The sequence below is a fragment of the Lycium ferocissimum genome, chromosome 5 (genome assembly GCF_029784015.1).
Source record: "Lycium ferocissimum isolate CSIRO_LF1 chromosome 5, AGI_CSIRO_Lferr_CH_V1, whole genome shotgun sequence".
NCBI lineage: Eukaryota > Viridiplantae > Streptophyta > Magnoliopsida > Solanales > Solanaceae > Lycium > Lycium ferocissimum.
In genome coordinates, this window is record NC_081346.1 from 53057686 (window position 1) to 53081208 (window position 23523).

At 34.3% G+C, this 23523-nt stretch overlaps 2 protein-coding genes across 4 annotated transcripts; both read left to right on the forward strand.

Moving 5' to 3' along the window:
- Positions 1–6980: 6980 nt before the first annotated feature.
- On the forward strand, positions 6981–7961 carry LOC132058409 (copper transporter 6-like). The gene has a single exon (XM_059450919.1). The coding sequence runs from the start codon at positions 7084–7086 to the stop codon at positions 7522–7524; it is 441 nt and encodes a 146-aa protein (XP_059306902.1). The 5' UTR covers positions 6981–7083; the 3' UTR covers positions 7525–7961.
- Positions 7962–19227: 11266 nt separating this feature from the next.
- On the forward strand, positions 19228–23167 carry LOC132056895 (uncharacterized). Of its 3 annotated transcripts, XM_059449296.1 has the most exons (6): positions 20734–21010; positions 21123–21215; positions 21297–21398; positions 21508–21899; positions 21987–22071; positions 23116–23167. In XM_059449296.1, exons 1-4 carry the CDS (start codon positions 20903–20905, stop codon positions 21682–21684), a joined length of 480 nt encoding a protein of 159 aa, XP_059305279.1. In that variant the 5' UTR covers positions 20734–20902; the 3' UTR covers positions 21685–21899; positions 21987–22071; positions 23116–23167. The 3 variants fall into 3 exon arrangements, 2 of the variants coding, with proteins under 2 accessions (XP_059305280.1, XP_059305279.1); XM_059449297.1 differs by lacking the exons at positions 20734–21010; positions 23116–23167 and adding an exon at positions 19228–19598 and having other exon boundaries at positions 21987–22574; XR_009415011.1 differs by lacking the exon at positions 23116–23167 and having other exon boundaries at positions 20734–20894; positions 21987–22574.
- The last annotated feature ends 356 nt before the right edge of the window (positions 23168–23523 follow it).

Below are 23523 nucleotides of genomic sequence, written 5' to 3' on the forward strand. Positions count from 1 at the left end.
AAGGTTTGGAAACTGGCCAAGTTGGCTGCCGGTAAGATCAGTTGATGAAATTGCGTAGGGATCGCAGATGGATCAAGGATTCTATCTGACGAGAGTAAGTTATGATTTCAGAATTTTGGTATGTGTATTCATGTGTTTCTAAGAAATCGTGGTGCGAGTAACGGCTTTAGAAGATGTGGGAGAAGGAGTTAGCAGAATCAGAGTATTTTATCGGTTCAGAATGGGCCATGGTTGTGACCATGTTTTAAAGGATTGCATTAGTTTGGGAAGTAGTTGTGGGGCCTATTGATTGCGTTCAAAGTTGTAGTTTTATCAAATTAGAGAATTCGAGTAAATCGATTCGCTTATTCGAGGATAAGTTGTGAAGGAAATTTGAATGTGGAGATACGAGAACTAGAGCTTGAGCTAAGTTAGAGAGTTGTGACTGGTAGGGTGAACGATCAGGTTTTAATGTTAAACCTGGCAAGCGTGTCTTCCGATTTGGGAAGGAGGGCAAGTGAGCCCATTGGCCGTTGTGACGACCCATTGTTTTTCACCAGATTTGTCGAATGTTCATCGGGTTTTTCCATGTTTTTGTATTGTAGAAGTACCGTTCTAGTGGTTTCTGTATCATTCGTTGGGATTCAGTTTTGTTCGATAAGAATCTTTCCTGTAAGGAGAAGTCCGACATGCATAGCCGATATCTTCAGTTATTGTCGATTCGAGCATTTTTCATCCTCTCTTCCTTATCGCTCAAGGACGAGTGATTGTTTAATGGTATCCGATGTACTGAACCATTTGGTCGTTAACATTTTCGGCATTGGGTAAACGGACCTTTTCGGTGTTTAGATTTGATTGGAGCGACTTTTTGTGAAAGTTTGGCTTAAGAGAAAAAGAGTTGACTCAAAGTTGACTTTTGGGTCTTTTAGTCCGTCGACTCGAGAGTCTTGTGTGTATATCTGGTTGGGCTCCCAACACTCGGGTGCATTTTGGGACTTGGGTTGGGAAATAGGAATCGAGGTATCAGGTGTTGACTCGGTCAACGAGACCTCCGTTGGGAGTTCCGAGGCCACGACTGTGTTCGTAGCGTGCTTTTATGTGTGTCTGTGTATATGGTTTCTGAGCAGATGGTCTCGGGAGTTAGTCGAAAATTCGGGTTGAGTTGTGAAAATTGGAATAGTTTCTGGTGTCTGGTGCCCGCTTTGGTGGCACCAGCACCGTGGCAGCGATACCGCTATAGTGGTAACCCTACTTTGTGAAGCGGCCCATGCCATTTAGGCATGACGATTATGTGGTCAAGGGACCGGCGGGGCGGTGCCGAAGGGTCGAATGACCGCGGAAGCCGTGTGATCGGAGTAGTATTTGAGGGCAATTAAGTATATAAAACCCTAAGAGGACTCTTGGAGAAGATTCTTGGGGAGAAATTCTAGAGGATTCTTGGAGAAGATTCTTGGTGGTAAATCCTTCTAGTCTCCTTACTAATTCATTATTCCTAATCATCTTAGAACCCCTTTTTCCTTTTTAGTTCATTAGTAATGGAAGATTAAAGTGGGTTTGATGGATATTCTACCTAGGCTTTTAAATTATGAAATTGATTGGGTTTATGATGTATCTAAGGCTGTTAATCATATATCTTCCATTATTAGTGTTGAATTCTTGAATCTAAGAGTTAGGTTTATACCTAAAATTGGGGGTTTTGCTTGAATTTCGAATTTGGCTGAATCCTTGAGTTAATTTAGCAATTAGTTGATGGGTTTTGATCACCTAGTGTTTAATTGGATATTTTACCCCCGAGTTTCCCGTTTTGACCTTGTAGCCTCGTTTTCCCAAATTCTAGGGTTGGTTTTTTTTTTACCTAAATTGAATGATAGCAATATATGTATCGATCTTCATGATTTTTAATCTAGATTTTGAATATGCCTAGAATTTCTTGATCTTAAGGCTCAGCAGAAGGGAAAAGCTAAGGAGTGACTGTTGGTGTTATTGTTGTTCGGCCTTCCAGGTACGTTATGGCTTACCTTTTGGTGAGACTTCGTTTAGCGAAGCATATATTTAGATGATATTATCGGAGAAAGCATGTAAGCCTTTGGGTATGAAGTTGGGTTGGATGTTTCTTTAGGGTTTGGTATTGCTTGTGACTTGTTAATCGGGCTAGTGGCTTGTAGACTTCATACCACCATGTTTGGTATGTTGTGTATAAATTGGTGGATTGTTTGTGAATTGGGAGTAAATCGGAATGATGAAATTACTTGATATTGATATCGGTACTTAGTGTACTCCTCGTTATTGGTATAGCCATTTTGGGATAGCTGGCTCTAATTGTTATGAAAATTGGAGATTCATTATGATAACTGCGTGGATCATTTGTTGACGATATGGGTGCGCTGTGTGTGGCGCAACTTGAACTTGATATTATTCATTGTTGTACTTGCATCGTTCCATCTTCATTTCATATTTGATGCGCTATGTGTGGAACAACTTGAGCTTGATATTATTCATTGTTTGTACTTGCATCATTCCATATTCATTTCATATCATTTTATTATGCTATGTGACTGGCACTAGTGATGGAAACAAGAAGGAACATTGATGATTATGGAACATGGTAAGTCACCTCTGAGTTGTGTGCAGAGGGACCGATATGGAACATCGACATTGCGATACTTGTGGAAAATTGGGTCCTCTGAGCTATGTGGGAGTGACGGTGCATGGACTCCGTGGGTCCCCCATGGGTTGTGCTGCCAAGACGTCAATACTTTCGTCCGGAGTACATGCGTACACAGCATTGCATTGCATTTGCATTCATACATCATTGCATTGCATTGCATTGCATTATGGCTATATTGTGATGATCTGGTTATTTACTTGTATTGTTTAGTTTCGGATTGGATATATTGAGACTTGGCACCCTTGGGCTTAGATGCTTCAACCTAGGTGATGACGTCTACTTGGTTCTGACTTGTGTTTGACTTATACTTGTTAATTTATCTACTTGTCTTACTTTATTGTCTGAATTATGTTAGCTAAACTTAGTCGGCCTATGATACCTACCAGTACTATGGTTTTGTACTAACCTGCACTTGCTGCATTCTTTTATGAATGCAGAATTTCAGGTTGGATATACTTCTGTTTCTCGTGGCTGATAGTCGCCTCGAGAGTTGCTTAGAGTCTACAGGGTGAGCACGAGACGTCCGCCGACTTGAAGATTCCTCTTATTTATGTCTTATTTCCTATTCCGAGACATATTCGGACTTGATGTATTATTGATATTCCAGACTTGTAGATTTTAGTTAGATGCTCTTGTATGACCAGACTAGGTATTGGGGCGGATTTCGTTTACTTCCTCATTTTCTTATTTATATTATAATTGTGAGACTTTCGCTATTTTACTTCTTCCGCTATTTTCTATTTATTTGTGAATGTTGAGTTAAAAGTTCGCCTATCGAGGTGGGAAAGGTAGGTGCCCATACGACTTAGTGAAATTGGGTCGTGACATTGGTAAATCAACATTAATTTAGTCAGGAAAAAATGAGTGAAATTTATCCAACATATGTCATAGTCAGGAAAAAACGAGTGAAATTTATCCAACATATGTCAAAGTTCAATTTGATTGTTGGAAAATATATTCTCAAAAGCATTTGATAAAATAAATTAGAGAATAGCTCTTATATCATAAATTTATTTGAAAATAAAAAGAAATTCTTCTTCAACTTTCAAATATTTTTATATTACATAATTTAATTTGCCGGAGTTCGTAGAAAATGTCGAAGTGCTTCTTCAATAACTTAATGTCACAAAGAGCGAGAGAAATAAAAAAAGTAATTATAACTTCCTAATTTTAATGTTAGTATTGGGCCCGAGTTTAGCTCGGGCCAAGCGACACTAGTATAACTAATACATCATATATACTATATATACATATAAGCATAAAGACAAAATTGCCCTTATCCCTCATAAAGAATATATATATATATATATATATATATATATATATATATATATATTTTTTTTTTTTTTTTTAAATATGCAATGCATGTTATTCTTAATAAACCACATCAAACAGTCGATAAGGAATAATCTCATCATAACTGATTCCTGCATTACTAATACACCTTATTCAGTCTATTATTATACACTCTACCAAATGACCTCTAAGTGTCAGTGCTTGCCTCATTTAGGTAATTAAGTTGGATCCATGTAGTTATAAATAAGGGAAAATTACATCAGGATCAAGTCAAGCACCCGAGGGTCAAGTACGTATGAAAGAAGATGAAATAAAAGAGTATGTCGCATAAAATACACTGGTACACTGCCTAGCTCAGCAAGTGGTGTCTTTTTGGTTTGTCTCAAAAAGAGTGCCTCTTTTTATATTTAGTAAGTTTTTCAATTCCAAAACTCTACATGGCAAGTTTAAGGTCACAAAATTTAAAGGATTACAACCATCTTTAATTTAACACCATAAAAATTTATAAGTCTTCCTTTGTCTCTTAAAATCCGTGCCCAATCAACCTATCACACTTAGCTTGAGAAGGAGAGAATAGCATATGTATTCAGATGTCCGTAATGATTGAGAGTTGGGGAATTTACGAGGCTGAGATCATGAGTATTAAATAGGATTAATGGCATCCAAATATCTCGCAATCTGACCGTTATTTACATTATCATCTGTCTGAGCACTCTGAACGTTTTTGGACGGATCATTTTGGGCCTCTTATGTGCAGTGCGAATGATGCGAGTTCAGGAGCTAATTCTCGAGTAGTAAAACAAGTCTTCGGTATGACTGGCATTAACGGATTCGGTAGTTGATTATAGTCATCTTTATGCTTGCCACTTGTCTAGTTAAATATATAGCCTTCGCTCCGGTATATTTTTACCAATACAAACAACACTTGACACAAATTCGAATTAATCAAGTACCAAAGCGACATGAACAACAGGTGAGGAAAACATTGATATAACAAGTGTAAATACTCCCCCCCCCCCCCCGCGCACCCCCCACCCCAAAATTCAAGCCCAAGCGTCACTTTTATCATATTCGCGGACATATTTTTTTTGGACATAAGACTATTTACCTCTCCACTTTTTGGCATGAAGGCAACATCAGGGTGTTGACATTCCAAAGTCAAATTATATAAATAATATAGATTTTTAGGGCCCCAAAAAGCAGACTTTATCAGCGGCACTCTGAAATGCTCCCAGCTCGATCTAGTAAGGCATGAAACGTGCCATTTAAGTTCCTCCTACTTTGTGTTCTTCTTTATTATACTCTCTCCATTTCAAAAAAATTATCTTAGTTTAACTTGACACGAATTTAAAAAATAAAGGAAGATTTTTTAAATGTATTATTCAAAACAAGCATTAGATATTTGTGTGACTGTAAATCATATTATAAAGTTAAAATTATTTTTAAATATATAAATGTGTCAATCTTTTTGGGACAAACTAATAAGGAAAGTAAGACAATCTTTTTGGGATAGAGGGAGTAGTATTTGATGCTCCCTCCGTCCCATAATAAGTGTCACCTCAGCCAAAAACACGCTTATTAAGAAACCAATAATGCAATGTGAAATTTACTAAATTACCCTTATATAATAAAAATAAATTACTTTTTCCTCTTGATAAGAGATGTACAAAGTAGTAATACTTTTGACATTGGGAATTCAACAATACCAAGTTACTATGTGACTTTTCCAATCATTATTTATATGTTACTTTAACTTGTTAATTTTTGTTAAAGGGTAGAGTTGGAAAAAACTAACCAATTTATGTTTAAATTTCCTAAGATGACACTTATTACGGGACAAATTTTTTCGGCTAAGGTGACACTTATTATGAGGCGGAGGGAGTATATTTTAAAGGTAAGCTCCGACTTTTTGATTATCTTGTGTTCCGTCACGTTTTATGAAAGTCATCAGGTTTGTTCATCTCAGTTCTATGTCTCACATAACTAATTTCCGCTAATCATAGTTCTAACATTTTCGATGAATATATATACAAATTCTATCCCTCCCCACTCTAATAAATGACAATTTAATTTCGAAATCCTAAATCTAAAAAAAAAAATAACTAAATAAAATTTTGTTCACTACAATTTTTTTTAAAAAATTAAGAACATTGATCAACATTTTGTGCTTGTATCAGTTATATCCCAGTTGGTTCTCCTTAGTTTCTACTTGATATCTACATTATTTATATGGCCCGCCTCAGTAAAATCATCTCTTTGTGGTTATGTTGATCGTTTATCTCCCTTTTTCTTACATTTGCTACGGTCAAAACTTAACTTGTGATGAATTATTGAAAATGCACAAGCAATAATTTATGTGAAAGTGGTTAATTGGACACATAGTTAACAAAAAAAAATTAAGTCTTTTAAAATTTGTGGTCTAAACTCTAAAATAAGCCATAGAAGTTTTTTATGTATTAAATTTTGAAATATATCATTCTTTTTGCAATTATTGACTAAACAGAAAAAGGGGGAGTCTAACATAAATTGAGAAGGATTAAAAAGGAAAAAATGTTATATAAATTAGTACGTAAAAAATATATATTACTTTTAACGTTTCGATGAAACTGCAACATGAGACACTAGAATGGACAATTAATCCAGCCAGGCCCCCTCCCACAAAAAAGAATAATAAATAAAAAAAACAAATAGGTGAAAAACACAAAAGGGAAGAAAGAACTAATTCAGGAAAACAAGTCCAATCAAGAAGAAATTTATATGAAATGATGAAATTCCTTCACCTCAATCAAAGATTTCAAATCGAATTTAAAAAGCGGAGAAACTCGAGTAGGAAACCATTTGCCAATTCGGTGATACCTACACAATACAAATCCAAATTTATCTGGCAAGTACGTTACAAATATACAAAATGGTTTATAGAAGAGAGAGGAAGTACAACACAACCATAAGAAAGAAGTATAGTCAACCCATGCAGTACAGAATTAGTAGTACTACCCAAGTTTGCCCCCTCTATATAACAATATCCGAAAGGCTAAATTAATCTGCAAAACCATCCATCCTATATCTCTTGACCTTAACTTATTTATAAAAAAGAATTAAAAAATAAGAGGACATAGAGAGGCTTAAACTCTAGTAAAACCATGGATCATGATCATAACATGCCAGGAATGGGAGGAATGTCACCATCACCACCACGACAAAACCACATGAACAATAATGAACACATGATGGGCATGGGGTTGACGCACATGACCTTTTTCTGGAGTAAAAATGCTGAAATTCTCTTCTCAGGCTGGCCAGGAACGCGCACGGGCATGTACGTCCTCGCACTGATCTTTGTATTTGTGCTCTCTCTGCTTGTGAAGTGGCTCTCAAATTGTAATTACTTTAAAGGCAATAAGGCAAATGGTCTTGTTCAGACATTTGTGCATGGTGTAAAAATAGGCCTTGCTGATCTTCTCATGCTTGCTGTTATGTCTTTTAACGTTGGTGTTTTTATAGTTGTCGTGGCTGGACATACTTTAGGGTATTTCCTATTTGGCAGTAGGACTAATTCTGAGAATAATGCCTGCCAAGCTTGATCTTGAGGTAAAGATTTATTCACGCCTAGTATTTATATCAAATCACGCAAATTATCATAGCTAATTGATAATGAGGTATATAATAATTTGTCTTAATTCACCAAGGTTTAGTGAAAAAAGTATCTGTGCATACACATGATGACATGCATCTATTAGTCTGGTGTAAACACTTAATTATGATAAATTGATGTGATTTGATATAAATACCCGGTGAGAATAAGTATTTAAGCTTGATCTTTGGTCCTATATAGCTGGTGAATACCCAATTTATATTTGGTCAACTTTGTCAATTGTGCTCAATTTATTGTTGCTTCGTGAGGTTTCAGGATAGATGTTTTTTTCTTCTAAATTTCTCTGTTCCAATTACCTTCCAGAGGTGAGATGTATTTGGTTGTGATTACTCATTACTGTAAGTTAATGATTATGTTACTTCTTCAGATTTACCTAATTAATTTGATGATCTCTTATTTAAATGCTACTCGTTCCGTTTCATTTTATATGTTACTTTTGTTTGTCATAATGTATTACAGTTTGATTACAAGTGTACTGTTTGGTTGTACAAGTGTAATTACATAATTAGATTAAAGTTGAAAAATAAAGTTAATTATCAAAAATAAAAATTTAATATTTACTAAATATGTGCCTTTAGAAGTGATGGAGTATTAAATTTGGTATTTAAGATGCATATTGTTTCTTGAAAATTATTAACCAATAATAATATATTTGTAACTAAAATTGTAAAAATAATTAATATATTTTTTTTCAAATTAATAATAATTTAATATAAGTACATATAAAATTGTAAGAACACATTTTGTAAGTACATCAAGGACTTCATGTTTGATAAAAAGATTAATATTTATAAATATAATTCCATAACATTACTAAAATATTTGACAAAAGAATAATCTATCAATTCTAACTAAAAAATGAACGACATGCAAAGTGAAATAATAAGTCAATACTACTAAAGCAAATAAGTTGGAACCTAAAATATAAAATAAATTCAAAATTCAATTTTTTTTTAACATAATACTCTTATGTCAAATTCCAATATAACATAAAACAAGTTCCAATATAACTTAAGTTAATATAATTCAAAAAAAAAAAAGTCATTGATCTTTCTTTTTCTTTTTTTCTTTTTTTCTTTTTTTAAAGTAAGAATAGCAATTATCTCATCCTTGTATCAAGAATTCTTTCTCGAATAAATCATGAATTTCTAGAATATTACTCCCTCCGTCTCAAAATATTTATCGTGGTTACGAATAATAGTTGTCCCAAATTATTTTTCATTTTAAAGAACAATTAACGTTGTTCCGATTTTACCCTTATTAGAATTTTGTCATTAATGGAGATGACACATAAATAGAGTAAACATTTAATGGAGAGAGATTATAACTCAGATATAAATAAGGGTAAAGTTAGTCAAATGCCCTTGCTAATTAATATTTCTTAAGGGGCACATAAAACAAAAAAACGACAAATAATTTGAGACGGAGGAAGTATTAGGGATCACATCGAAAACTTATAGCAGCTTGCAAAGTAAAGGCGAGAGAAAAAAGAGCATATATATTACTAGCATAATATCTACCATTGGATTAAAAAATGCAAAGGCCTCAGGCAACTAGCCGAAGAAAATAATACTTGAATAAAGGGTCATATTAGAACAAATTCCGAACAAACTAAAGGCATTAAGCATAACAGAGTCATGCTAAAGAGGAATGTAATTTTGAATAATGTAAAAAGTTAGATTGACATTCTCAAAAGATTTTACACTATCAGATCACCTAAATTATATCTACGTTTAACAGTTTATAAAAGGTGATATTAGTACATAACTTGGATATTGTTTAACCACATAAATTGTGGTGGTTTTGAAGAGCCACAAGCTGCTGCCCAAGCAGTTAAAAAAGCCTTTGTTTAGCCCCCAAATTGTCAACATTCAATGTCACAATACCAGTTGTGGATTCAATAAAAAAGATGGAGTGAAGTGAAATTAGAAAAAAGGGATTGGGGTTCTTCATTTTCATCTTTCTTCACGAGATATGAAATGATTAAAGACTAAAACAGAGAAGATTAGAGTTGAGATGATGAGTATGGTTGAATAGTTTGAGTTGATGTGATATGGTTGATTAGTTTGATTAGACTAAATCTTGTTTCCTTCCTTTCTTTTATTACTAGTAAAATTGTCCGCGTTTTGCGCAGTCGTAAAAGGAGAATCAATATTTAATATTAAATTAAAGGAAATCAGCTTCTTTAATTGATATTAAGTGACTTAATGTTAATATGATATATCCTTTTAGAGGAATAGAGAGGGGTTTTACGAAAGTGATTCATAGTGTTAATGATGAAATAAGTAAAATTGTCTGTAATTTTCAGCAAAATTTTGAGGCAAAAAAATAAGGCACGAAATAGAGAAAAAAGAAGAAGAAGATAAATAGAGATGAGAAACTATAAGAAGAAATACAACTTAGTTCTTAAATTATACTAATAATATTTTGTTTACATACAAGCTCTAGGTAAAAATAAAGTTGAAATTTAACATTTTGGTCATTTTCTTCAATCTCTTGAATAAGGGAGAGAGTTAAGCTTCAAAAAGCATACGGCTTCGGATACAACGTTTTAAAGTAAAAGAATCAAATAAAAAACACATAGAGAATGAATTAAGACGGACATGTATCTCATGAAAGATGTTAGTAATATGATATCTCATGAATTTATATTTGTCTTTTAGACCTGTGATGCATAATAAGCATAATTGCGGAACACATAAAATCATATCATTAATGTACACATCAAACTTTTGAAGGTTATTATTACGGTTTACTTTTACACGAGGCATGAAAGCTACTAACACTACTAAAAAACTGCCAAAAATCAACGGATAAAAAACCGACGCACTGCATCGATTTTTTACATTTCTAATTTTTTTTTAATTATTTTAATTAGAAAACCGACGGACGGCGTTGGTTTTTTTGGCAGAATTTTGAAAATATATATTCGCAAAAAAAAAACCGACATCCCATGTCGGTTTTATTAAAAAAAAAAAATAATAATTAATATAAAACCGACGGACGACGTCGGTTTTATTTTTAAAAATATTTTAAATAATATGCAATTCAATTTGTTTTTAAAAAAAATAATAAACAAATTTTTTTTTAGGAAACCGACGGACAGGGTCGGTTTCCAATTTTTTTTTTTTAATTTTTGGGTCAAATGTGCGGGAAAAACCAACGGACAGGGTCGGTTTTGTCCGTCGGTTTTTCTTTAAAAACATTCCAGACGGGTTTTCATACCCATTTGTTCTCCTCTTCCCAATTAAACTCCCATTCCCCTCAAACCCCAGCTACCAGCCGCCCCCCCCCCCCCCCCCCCCCCCCCACCGGCCATTTCCCCGACGCCCAGCGCCGCCTCCTGCGCAGCCCGTCCCCACCAACCCCAGACCCGTTTTGAAGTTAATTAATTGAGGTTAGTTTCTCTTAAATTAGGGCTTTTAAAATTCTTTCAATTTTAGTTTTATTTGTAGATTTTAGGCCTCATGCTAATCTATTTAGCTTTGTTAAACATCATTTGCAATGTTATTAATGTTGAATTTGTGAAAAAAATGTAAACTTTATTTGACTAGTTTAGTTGTCTTTTTTTTTTTTTTGGCTTGAGATTGTGCTATATTTCATGTTCTTTGTCAATGTATTTGTGTTAGCTTAGTTTTCATTCTTTGTAATATTATTGATGTTGAATATGTGCAAAAACGTATACTTTAATTTTTTGACTAGATTTTTTTTTTTTTTTTTTTGGATTGTGCTTTTTTTTAGAATTCCATAAGTTATTAGAATTGTTATTGATCATTCCAAATTAGAATTAGTTGAGATTGTGCTTTTCAAAGTTAGAATTATTAAGTTATAGTATTTCTATAACCTCAATACTAAAATGTAGATTTTATTTCTCTAGATTTACTTTTCAATTTTTAGAATTGGTTGGAATTGTGCTTTCAAAGTTAGAATTATTAAGTTATGTTAGAATTATTAAGTTATAATATTTCTATAACCTCAAAACTAAAATGTAGACTTTATTTGACTAGATTTACTTTTCAATTTTTAGAATTAAAGTTAGAATTGTTATTGAGAATTCAAAGTTAGAATTGGTTGGGATTGTGCTTTTCAAAATTATATTAAAGTTAGAATTTATAAATTATTAAAGTTAGAATTGTTATTGAGAATTCAAAGTTAGAAGTGGTTGGGATTGTGTTTTCTTAAGTTATATTTTAAGTTAGAATTCTTAAGTTATAATATATTTCTATAACCTCAATAATTTGTGGGTATATTTTTGTAGATGGATCGTATGTGGATGTATAATATGAATAATAGTAATCGTGTGGGTGTACATGATGAATTTGTTGAAGGTGTTGATAGGTTTATCACACATGCAATGACACTTCACCCTTTTCAAAATGAAGGGGTAATTAGGTGTCCTTATTCTCATTGCCGGTGTATGAAGTATTTGAAACCGGAAGCGGTTAGGGTTCATTTATATAGTCGTGGGTTTAAGCAGAAATATTATGTTTGGACTGATCATGGAGAGACTGATGGGGTCAATGGTATATTTTACAATATGGTTGTCGGTGAAAGTAGTGTGTCGCAGGAATATAGTCATGTCCAATATGATAGAGTTAATGATATGGTTAATGATGCTTTTGGCGTACAGTCTGGGTTTGAACCTGAGCAAAATTTTGAGGAACCTCCTAATGAAGAAGCAATGCGCTTCTATCAAGAATTAGAAGAGGCTAGTCGTCCACTTTGGGTAGGGAGTCAGCATTCTAAGTTGTCTGTTGCAGTTAGAATGATTAATATCAAATCAGATTGGACTGTTGCTGAAGCTGCTATGGACTCAATGATTAAGCTTGTAGGGGAACTAGTTAGTCCGGAATTCGACATACCTAAGAGTTACTATGAAGCAAAGAGATTGGTTTCCAAATTAGGATTGTCGTATGATAGAATTCATTGTTGTCCAAACGGTTGTATGTTGTTCTATAAGCAAGATGCTGATTTAAATGAATGTAAAATATGTGGACAGGCGCGTTATAAGCGGACACCTAGTTGGACTAAATAGAGCATATTCTGGGAGTTACCGTATTGGAAGGATAATCTTCTACGGCATAATCTTGATGTGATGCATATTGAAAAAAATTACTTTGATAATTTGTTCAACACTGTTATGGATGTTAAAGGCAAGACAAAAGATAACCCAAAAGCTAGATCGGACCTAAAGGAATATTGTAGGCGCCCTGAATTGAACATAATTGGACTAAATAGAGCATATTCTGGGAGTTACCGTATTGGAAGGATAATCTTCTATGGCATAATCTTGATGTGATGCATACTGAAAAAAATTACTTTGATAACCCAAAAGATAGATTGGACCTAAAGGAATATTGTAGGCGCCCTGAATTGAACTTGCAAGAGTTAGCGAATAATAAAGTGTTCAAGCCCAAGGCTAGTTTTTCATTCACTTTGGAGGAGAAACGACGATTTGTCAATGGGTTAAGAATTTGGATGCCGGAGGGGTATGCGTCTAATTTTGACAAGCGTGCGCTTATGAATGAAGGAAAATTGATTGGTATGAAAAGTCATGATTGCCATGTTTTCATGGAAACTTTGATTCCTATTGCATTTAGCCGCCTACGGAAAGAATATGGAAACCAATCACGAGATAAGTTTGTTCTTCAAGGATTTATGTTCTAACACTTTGACGGTAGAAAACCTTCAAAGAATGGAATAGAATATACCAGTCATTACAACTAAGCTCGAGAAGATCTTTCCATGTGGATTTTTTGATGTGATGGAACATCGTCCCATTCATCTTGTACAAGAGGCGCGCCTTGGAGGCCCGGTTCAAACTAGGTGGATGTATCCTTTCGAGAGGTAAGTAACCAAACTTACTAGCTCTTTCTTTAACAGTATTTTGTTAACTAATTACTGTTCCTATTGATATTAAACATGTGTGCAGGACCATTGGCAAATGCAAAAAATTGGCTAAGCAGAGATCTAAGATTGAAGGATCTATTTGTGAAGCGTATCTTGCAAAGGAAACAGCGCATTTCTGTTCATATTATTTCGGAGAGCAAGTGTCGTGTATGAGAAATAGGCCCAACTAGTGAAAATCTTGCATATGTCGAGCAGTTACTTCGTAGAACTTGAGGGCGATGAAGCCATATATTCTAAGTTTTCCCATTGGCTGTACGATTTTGTAAGTGTGGAAATTCATTGCATAATTTTAATTAAATGTAGGCTACATAGAAGTTATTGAATTTTAATTTTCCTCCTTATTATATAGGTTTATCATACGGAGAACATTCCCAATTTGTGAAAGATATAGCTCTTGGACCAGTAATGAAGTTAGGACAATGAAAAAGTACATTGTTAATGGCTACAAGTTTCAAACCGAAGAAGTTTCTCAATATAAGAAGACGAATAATAGTGGAGTGTGCATTAAAGGCGATGCTGATGGTAGCGGTGTAACTGTTGACACTACTACAAAAAGGAGCTTTAGCGGCAATTATATAACAACAATAATGTAATGGCCGCTAATTTACTCACTGAAGGCAAATATTACCGGACAATGAATATTAACCGGGAAAAGATATATTTTTAGTGACCATTAAAAAGAATAGCCAGTAAATATTCTATTTTTACTTTTCCTCCTCCCTCCAATTTCTTTTTTTCCCTCTAAATGATCTCCCGCCTAAAAAATTCACCACTGATTTACCCTAAAATATAAAAGCCGAAATATAACTTTTTCCTCAATTCAAACTCTATAGCAGCAGTCTCTCTTCAGTCCGCAGAGAACCAATACGATCATCACTAGCGCCGGTATCTCTCTCTCCCCTCATCTCTATCTATCTCCATCTCTGTATCTATATCTATGCGAGTTGTTTTAGGGTTAGATATTCTTGATTGGATCTAGGGCTTGATGAAAATCACCCTTAAATTGAATCAGATACAATTCTTCCAGGCTTGAATGCAAAGAGTAAACAATTTTAATGATATTGTGTGATTTTATTTTGTATGTGATTTTTCTGGGTGATTAGAAATTGTTGATTAAATATGAAGATCTTTATCCTATTTCAATTTGCATAAAAAGTTAAATACTATTACTCTAGATTTTGAGTGTTTCTCTTCTCACTGTTGAATGTATAATTCTATACGAGTAATGAATTAATGTAGTTGGTTGGACTATGTGTTCCCTATGATACCCAATTTTCTTAAATTATGATACCCAATTATTGTTTATTGCAATTCTGGATGCTTAACTACTCCAAAGACATCTTTCACTTTTTTCTTCATTTTTCCTTTTAGTTATTTGATATGAACGATAATAAATGACACTTAACTATGCCATATGTACTTTCAATATACTGCATAATGCTACTCTAAGGATTAAGAACTTGAATATTGATATTTTGCTTCTTTATCCTTTTTTCCGTTGTTGATTGTCATGTCTCCTTCCCACTTTGGCTACGTATTAATGTAATAAGTAGTACTATTTTCATTCACAAAATGTGAATGCCCACAAGGGCCAAAACAAAAAACCTCTATTTCTCATTAATGCCAAACCTGCATCTATTTTGACGCGAAACTAATTTTTTACGAAGTCTAAAATATTACTTGAATTTTATTAATTGTATTAGTAGTAATATTAGAAGAAGAAATTATTAAAATTGTTCTTAAAGTTGATCTCGTTAAATGAGGATAATTTATGATCATGAGGCTAAATCTTGTTTTTTAAGTTTTACTTACTACTTGTCTTATGGTGAATGCTGAATAATAACCTTGTCTGTTTTTGGAGATTATGAAGCTTAGTTTATAATTCTGGTCTAGAATGTTTCCTCGTTTACTTGTTTGTGCTCTTGAATGTTTTACTTTGATGAATTATTGAATAGTCTTCCTCAATGTACAATTTTTCTGTGTAGTTTGTGTATAACTGAATTAACTTGGGAGTAAAAGATCAAAACTTTCAAAGTATATACTTAATTTTCAGGATTTGGGCCATGTGAATAGTTCTAATATTGCACATTGTATTACATGCTAGTGAAATTTTAGTACTTGTGAAATGTGGCTCTGAACAGGTAGGAGGCTAATGAGCTGAAGGTATACGATTGTGATGCTGGCAGCTGTTTTTTACTCTCAGAAATTGCTATTTCCATATATGAGCAATGTTGTATCTCTTCTTCTGATTATGAAAAATAAGATATGTAGAGTTTATCCAATAGATGGTTCAGTAAGTAGTCATTGCACTTACATTGTTCAGTGTGCATCTTTGTTGAATCGAATTGGGATGAAAAAGAGGAGAATTTTCCACCATTTTAGAAAAATAAACTGCATCATAGTCTTTGAAAGAACATTCTATAATATGCTCAGAATAGGTGGAAGAGTAGTGGATTAAAGGTATGTATGAATCTAATGAGTTGTTTAATTTTTGAAATTACTTTATTGGAGAAGAAGGTGTGTATGTCCTTCTGATAGACTGCAGAGCAGCATGTTTAACTTGTTTGCATTCAATGTATTATAGCAGCGTAACAATGTGGCATTGAGTTTGTTGTTCTTTTCAAGTTATTTTGTTTGAATTTGAAGTCTGTGCTTAAGTATAATTGTAAACATGTATTTGGTACAAATACGTAGAAACAATTTCATACTGGCTACATAAAGAAAATCATGTAGTCTGCTTCAAAAATTTTGAACGGAGTAATTTGTAGGTGGCTTCTTAATTTGGAAGCAAAAATGACTTTTGGAGGAACTGAAAAGGCCAAGAATTGAATTGTTCAGACCCTCCATTTTCTTTTGAGCTTAAGTTATATATATTATCATAGCTTTTCCTCTTGCATTTCTTTCAAATTATTTTCTGAAACACAATTTTCTTGGTTAAAGAAATTCTTTCAACAAAACAGTACTCTTCTTCGGTTAATAGGATGTGAAATTTTCACTCTTTCTTTCATATTTTACTTGTTCCGTCTGTAACATTTTATTTTCACCAAGTTAAGGTGCATTTTAATTGTTAAAATGATATCTTTGAGCTATGCAATTACCTACTAATAGGATGAATATTTTATCTGGACTACATTGATTAATTCCCCTTTTTTACTAACGTACTTTTAGCTCTTACAGTAATTGCTGAAAAGAAAAGAATATCTTGAATGTCATGGAATGTCCTAGAAATAAAAAATGGATGAATTGTGACAGACTTAGTAAAGAATACTTAGATGGAGTAGAGGATTTTATAAACCATGCCTTTTCTGAAAAACAAGATGGAGAAAAAATTTCATGTCCTTGTACGGAATGTGTGCTTATTTATCAAGCAAATCGGGCTACAACATATGATCATCTTGTGGTTAATGGTATCATGCCGTTGTATGATACTAGGTTTTGTCATGGGGAGCCTCTAAAGGGATCAAACAATACCCAAGTAAATAATTGCAGCCAGTCAACTTTTAGGGGGAATAATATGAGAGGAATGATACATGCTGCCTTTGGAGGCTCTACACAGGTCATGGATAACGACGTCAGTGAAAGGGGTGAGATGGAGCTAAATCTACAAGAAAATACAGCTCATCCATCTGAAAATCAACCTCATCCAGAGGTGGATAAGTTTGAACGACTCATGAAGGAGGCAAATGAAGAATTATATCCTGGATGCAAGAAGTTTAACAAACTGTCCTTTTTGCTGCATAGTTATCGTACAAAATGCATGTTCAATTGGTCAAACGAATGTTTTAATGTTTTGCTAGGACTATTGAAGGATGCGCTGCCTGAAGGGGAAACATTGCCTCCTTCGTTCTATGAGACCAAAAAGATAGTTGAAGGCTTGGGCTTAAAGTATGAAAAGATTCATGCTTGTCCCAACGATTGCATGCTTTTTAGGAAAGAGTTTACCGGTAAGGATGTTAATGAATGCAAAATATGTGGGGCTTCTAGATGGAAAAATAATGCTAGAACAATTCCAGCCAAGGTCCTAATATATTTTCCTTTAAAACCAAGGCTGGAAACATTGTTTATGTCTTCAGAAACTTCTAAAGCAACGCCATGACATCATGAAGAGCGCAACAAAGATGGAGTTCTCCGACATCCTGCAGATTCTGAAGCTTGGAAAAATTTTGACAGTAAATATCCCGAATTTGCTGGAGGTCCTCGCAATGTCCGTCTAGGATTAGCTTCTGATGGGTTTAATCCATTTGGCACAATGCGAACTGTTCACAGTACATGGCCAGTGATTTTAATGCCATATAATCTTCCACCATGGATGTGCATGAAGCAAGAGTTCTTTATTCTGTCCTTACTTAGTCCTGGACCAAAAGCGCCCGGCAATAATATTGATGTATTTTTGCAACCATTAATAGAAGAGTTAAATGAATTATGGGATGTTGGGGTAGAAACATATGATGCATCTACTAAGGAGTTATTTCAAATGCGAGCAGCTCTCATGTGGACTATAAATGATTTTCCAGCGTATGGTACTCTTTCTCTTTCTGGATGGAGCACTTCTGGTCGGTTTGCATGCCCTTCTTGCAACATAAACACTCAATATAAAAGACTCAAAATGGCAAAAAGTTTTGTTACATGGGGCACCGACGTTTCTTGAAGTCGGGCCACAAATATCGAAATGATGCAAAATCGTTTGATGGGACTAAAGAAACAAGAGCTGCACCATGTACAGTATCTGGGTCGCAAGTGCTGAATCAAGTTAAAGATATAGAGTTTACTCCCGGCCAGTCGAGTGAAGGAGTAAGTGGGGTGATGAGAAACACATGGAAAAAAAAGGAGCATTTTTTTCGATCTTCCTTATTGGGAGTATAACCTGGTGCGCCATAATCTCGATGTGATGCACATAGAAAAAAATGTGTGATAGAATAATTTATACACCATTGGCTCTTGGTAAAAAGTCTAAAGACAACTTACAAGCTCGATTGGACTTGAAGGATATGAAGATAAGACCAAGCTTATGGCCTCAATATCGAGCTAGTGGGAGGGCATATCTTGCTCCTACTTATTTCACAATGTCTCAAAACGAAAAGGAGTCATTTTATGAAGTACTACAAAATGACAAGTTTCCGCATGGCTATGCGTCTAATATCTCACGTTGGATTCGCAAGCGAAAGATATGTGTCCTAAAAATTCATGATTGCCATGTTATAATGCAAGAACTTCTTCCTCTTGCCTTGCGGAGATCGACAGATAAAAGAATCGGTTCCGTTTTAATTAAACTATGCATATTTTTTCGTGTTGTATGTAGCAAAGTGCTAAAATTGGAGGAGTTACAGTTACTTGAAGAAAAAATTCCAGAAACATTGTCTACTATGGAGAAACTCTTCCCGCCAGGATTATTTACTGTTATGGTACACTTGGTTACTCACTTGGCAACTGAGGCTAGACTTGCGGGGCCAGTTCATTATCATTGGATGTACCCAATTGAGAGGTATGAAGAATATCACTGGAACTTTATTATATCTTTTAGTTGTTAAATACTATAATATCAGACTAATAATATTACTTTATTGCATAGGTACTTGGGTACTTTAAAATCATATGTTCGTATTCATGCATGGCCAGAAGGTTCAATAGCTGAAGCATACATAGCAAATGAGTGTGTGGCATTTTGCTCATGATATTTGGAGGGTGGAGATTCAAGGTCTTATTGTTCAAGAAAATGTGAGATGCTAAGGTGTTCTAATGAATTGGACATCTTTGTCCACGGTGCATCAATATATCTTATAATCTCTAGAACTATCCTTGTCGCAACGTTTTGTTTGAGTGCACAAATCGCTATTTATGTGTTTTTCACAGCTTGAGTAGGAAATATGCAAACTAGAGGTCACAACAGACTGGTAATTGAACAACAAGATGATGATGAGATGCGACATTATATTGAGCAATTGATGGATGATCAAAACCACTCTGCAGTCCAACCTTATATTGAGCAGTTGATGGAAAATCGGAACAACTCTGAGTCCCAATCACATGATGGTCAATCTAATGAGTTGAATAGTTCTGTTGGTGGCACTGAGGTACAACATAATGATGAATCAGGTAATACTTTTTCTTTGGTTAATTAGTCTATCATATAGAAGAGCTTCAAATTCACCTCTCTAGTCTGTTCAGTGTTTGAAACAAGGCCTCTAAATTGTTGTTTATTTTGGTTTTACAGTTGGCCTATTTTGAACTACCATTCACTTAAAAAGGAATTCCTTCTAAACAAGGCTCAGATAGTTTAGATAATTAATCAATATAACAAGGCTCCGAAACTTATGAAACTTCTCCTGTTCGGTTACTAAGCTGTGCATTGCAAGAACCCAGTCATAGTGCTAAATTCTGATGTCAGGTCATATATAGCATTTCAACAAGGTTTTTCCCTTTGTTCACTCGGATGCATTTTGTAGTATCGCACACTCAATTGTGCAGCTACAATTAACTAGATAGTAAAGCCTGTTTTGGAAATAAAGAAAGCTCAATTTGGAGTTAAAAAGAGAGAGTTTCTTTTTTAAATGTATAATCATAAATCTTGTTTAGCACTTCTCTTTGGTTGATCAATTTCTCAGTCATAATAAGAGACTGCAAATTGCTGAAATACTAAATTTGTGAGGTAAAACTGGTGCAGGAGTTTTTGAAACTTGAGTTTGGTCCAGAAAAAAGCAGTCATTTATTCTTATTCAATTAACTGTACTCAATCCTATTTACTCAATGAGACTCATCAAATGAAGGCCCTTCATTCCTCTAGCATATACGAGTTATTACCTCTATATTTGAAAAATTTTGTGGCAGTGTTAGCCTTCCAATCATTTAAATATTGGTTATTGCTTTTTGTTCTATCTTGCTACTGTTATTTAACAGATTTTAGAGCATCTCTCAGATGTTTAACCATATATGTTTTTTTTCATTTGATGACCTTCAAATCTTTTCATTCTAGGTAATTCGGAGACAAGAAAGGTTCGTGGGCGTACTTTACTGAAAGATATTTGGAAACTTCCTCTGGGCAAGACAATTGATGTGCCGTTTAATACGAGAAACCAAGCTGTTGGGAAAGAGGGTCAAAAGCTTGCTAGCTTTCTAGGAATTGTTGCGAGGACTCCAGAACTAACACCTCTACACATAGATGATTGGAGAAACTTTGGCAAAGAGGAAAAGAAGAAATTGGTGAATTATGTGAGGGTATAGTAGTTATTAATATTATAAGGTGAACAAGCACAATCTGTTATACATGATGTTAACTTCTAAATGTTGACTTCTATTTTTTCGTAAAAAAGTTCTCTATCCCAAAATGCGGAGAAGCGTTTGTTTTAAAGTCACTAGGAAAGAAATGGAAAGATTACAAGTGCGATTTAAAAGGTGAATATATGGCAAAGCATAAGACTAAAGATGCTTTGCTGAAAAATAGACCAAATCGCATACCAAGGGATCAATGGAGTGGTCTTGTCTCTTATTGGTTTTCTGATAAAGCTAAGGTATCAACAAATCTTGAAAACGTACTCCTAGTTGCTTATTTTCATACTGTTTTGATTTTAGTTATGCTTAATTTTTATTTATAATTAATATCATTCTAATGTTTCATGACAGAGGCGTACCCAAGCAAATAGAAATAATAGGACCAAGCAAAAGATGCCTCACACTGGAGGATCCAAAAGTATTGCTACTTTGATGGATGAGAAGGTAAACTGGTGGAAATTACACACTACAATATTTGAAAATCCTTTATGTCACACATTTTTGACATCCAATTTATTGTATTAGGCTGAAAATGGGATAGAGCCTACACGAGCCCAAATTTTTGTATTAAGTCATAAAAAACGTAAGGATGGTAGACCACTGGATGAGGATTCTGCCAGTACAATCGTAAGATTTCTTCTTTCTTTTATTTTCTACATTAGGAAAAAATTAGGGGAAAAAATTGAAAGCGAATAAATGAATTCCAAATTGGATTTATTGTATATTCTATTGCCAGGACATGATAAATGAAAGGATAAGCAATGGTGAGAGATCTACTAACCAACCTCCTCATAGTGTTGCTTGGGAAGGCGATGTGTATTCGCAAGTGTTGGGAAATGAAAAAAGTGGGTATGTTCGTGGTTTGGGACTGGTCCAACTCCTTCTGTGCTATGGGGTAGTAGATCTTCCTTAGGAAATATTATTGCAGAGGATTCGTCTAATGAGCTCGTACAAAGGTTAGAACAGGAGGTAATCGAGTTAAAGGCGAAACAAAATGAAGAAATAAATCTGATGAAACAAAATCAGGAGAAGATGGAATCAGCATTACTCCAAATGAGACAATTCATGCGCAAATACGCTCCTAATGAATCCATGCCTCAGAATATCAATGACACCTCAAGTGAACAGGTAACTCGATTTTACAAGTTTTAGACATTTTTGAAGAAATTTTAATCCTATAAAAGTATTGTTAACTAACGTGCTAATATTTATTAGGTCCCTGACGCCAACAGTGGCCATGAACGAGTACCGCAAACCTCAAGGATACCTAGTGTTGGTGAAAACACTCCACCTTCTCACGGTACTACTCATCTATATCCTTCTGCGCTACTATTTGAGATTTCCGCACTTTTTGGGTACTTGAACAATGAGGATGTTCTGCATGTTTCAACACTGAGAAAGTGGTCTTCAATGGCGTTGACCACACAAGTGAGAAATGAATTTGGTTGTTCTCTGTGCATTTGTTTCAATTAATTATTCTCTACTGTGCTTCAAGTTCATGAACTTTTGAAAGATTGAGATTGTTTATGAGACATGCCTATTTTTGTTTTTCATTTTCCCTTTCTTTGGGATGGTGATAGGGGTGGGGGTTGTTGTTTTAAGTTTTTGAATAGTATGCCTATTTTCTATGTGCAGTAACCAACTTTCTAGAGCTTCTATATAAGTTCACAGTTCTTGATTCAAGTCAAAATAGTTCGTAAATAGGTAGTAACTAGACATCTGAATAAAACTTCCACCTCGAACTTAATTCACCACTAGAATATATTCACACAAAGAGTTGCTATAAAAGGGATAATATTGATATCATAATACAGATTGTGTATCATGTGCTGCTTTGCATAGTAGAGTTGAGGGATATTTAAGAGCTGGCAAGTTTGTGGTAGAGATTGGATCTTAGTTGTTGTGATTGAGATAGGACTACTAACTGAGGGCGGTCTTTTTCTAATTTGAAACGATAAGGTCGGAGTTCCAGTGTCAAACTGAAGACATGATACATGCCCACTTCCTTTGTTAAGTATTTCTTATTTTGTTCTACTGGTGTCATATTGGCATTTTTGTTTGTACCTACTTCTCCTTAGCATGTCACTAAATCCTGCTTCTCTCCTAGAGATGGTTAGTTTTTATTTTGAATTGCTTAATTGTCTAGTGGCTTTTTTCAGCTTCTCCAAATAATATGCCTCTTGTGATCCCAACCAGTTGCGAGGGGCAGTACTTGAGGTCATTGCGACTGGTGCTGCTGATTTGTTGTAATGTTCATATAGTTTTGATATGATATAACCCCTAACTCACGATATTTTTACAAATTATATTTCATTTTTTGACACATTTATCTTTATCATTTCAGGTCATTCAGTCTGATGTTTGAAAATTTCGCATGCAGAAGATTTCAATATGACAGACTTGCGGAAATTATTTGAAATTCAATTGGATTGGTTATATCATGAAATTAGTTATTTAGTTCAAACAATTTAAGTTTTTTTTTTAGTTGTGACACTATTTTTTGGGTTAGTACTTCCTTTTGTTTGTTTAGGTTTAATGATATACGTTCAGTTTTATGAATTAATAGTAATATATTTGTTTTGCATTTTCCAAACTTCGCCGACTAAGAGGCTCTCTTTTAGTAACAATTTTGTTGGATTTACTAGCTGTAACCATTATTAATGACGGCTAAACAATTGTCGTTAAAGGTTGTGACTTTTAATGTCAATTTAATTGAATTTACCGACCATAAAAATTGACGTTAAGGTGGGTA

What these genes read in the sequence shown, in the direction of transcription:
- LOC132058409 (XM_059450919.1), top strand. Translation starts at nt 7,084, where the DNA reads ATGGATCATGATCATAACATGCCAGGAATGGGAGGAATGTCACCATCA.
- LOC132056895 (XM_059449296.1), top strand. Translation starts at nt 20,903, where the DNA reads ATGGCAAAGCATAAGACTAAAGATGCTTTGCTGAAAAATAGACCAAAT. An exon ending in CTACTTTGATGGATGAGAAG is followed by an intron (nt 21,216 to 21,296) that starts GTAAACTGGTGG and finishes TTATTGTATTAG; the next exon opens with GCTGAAAATGGGATAGAGCC. An exon ending in AGGATTCTGCCAGTACAATC is followed by an intron (nt 21,399 to 21,507) that starts GTAAGATTTCTT and finishes TTCTATTGCCAG; the next exon opens with GACATGATAAATGAAAGGAT.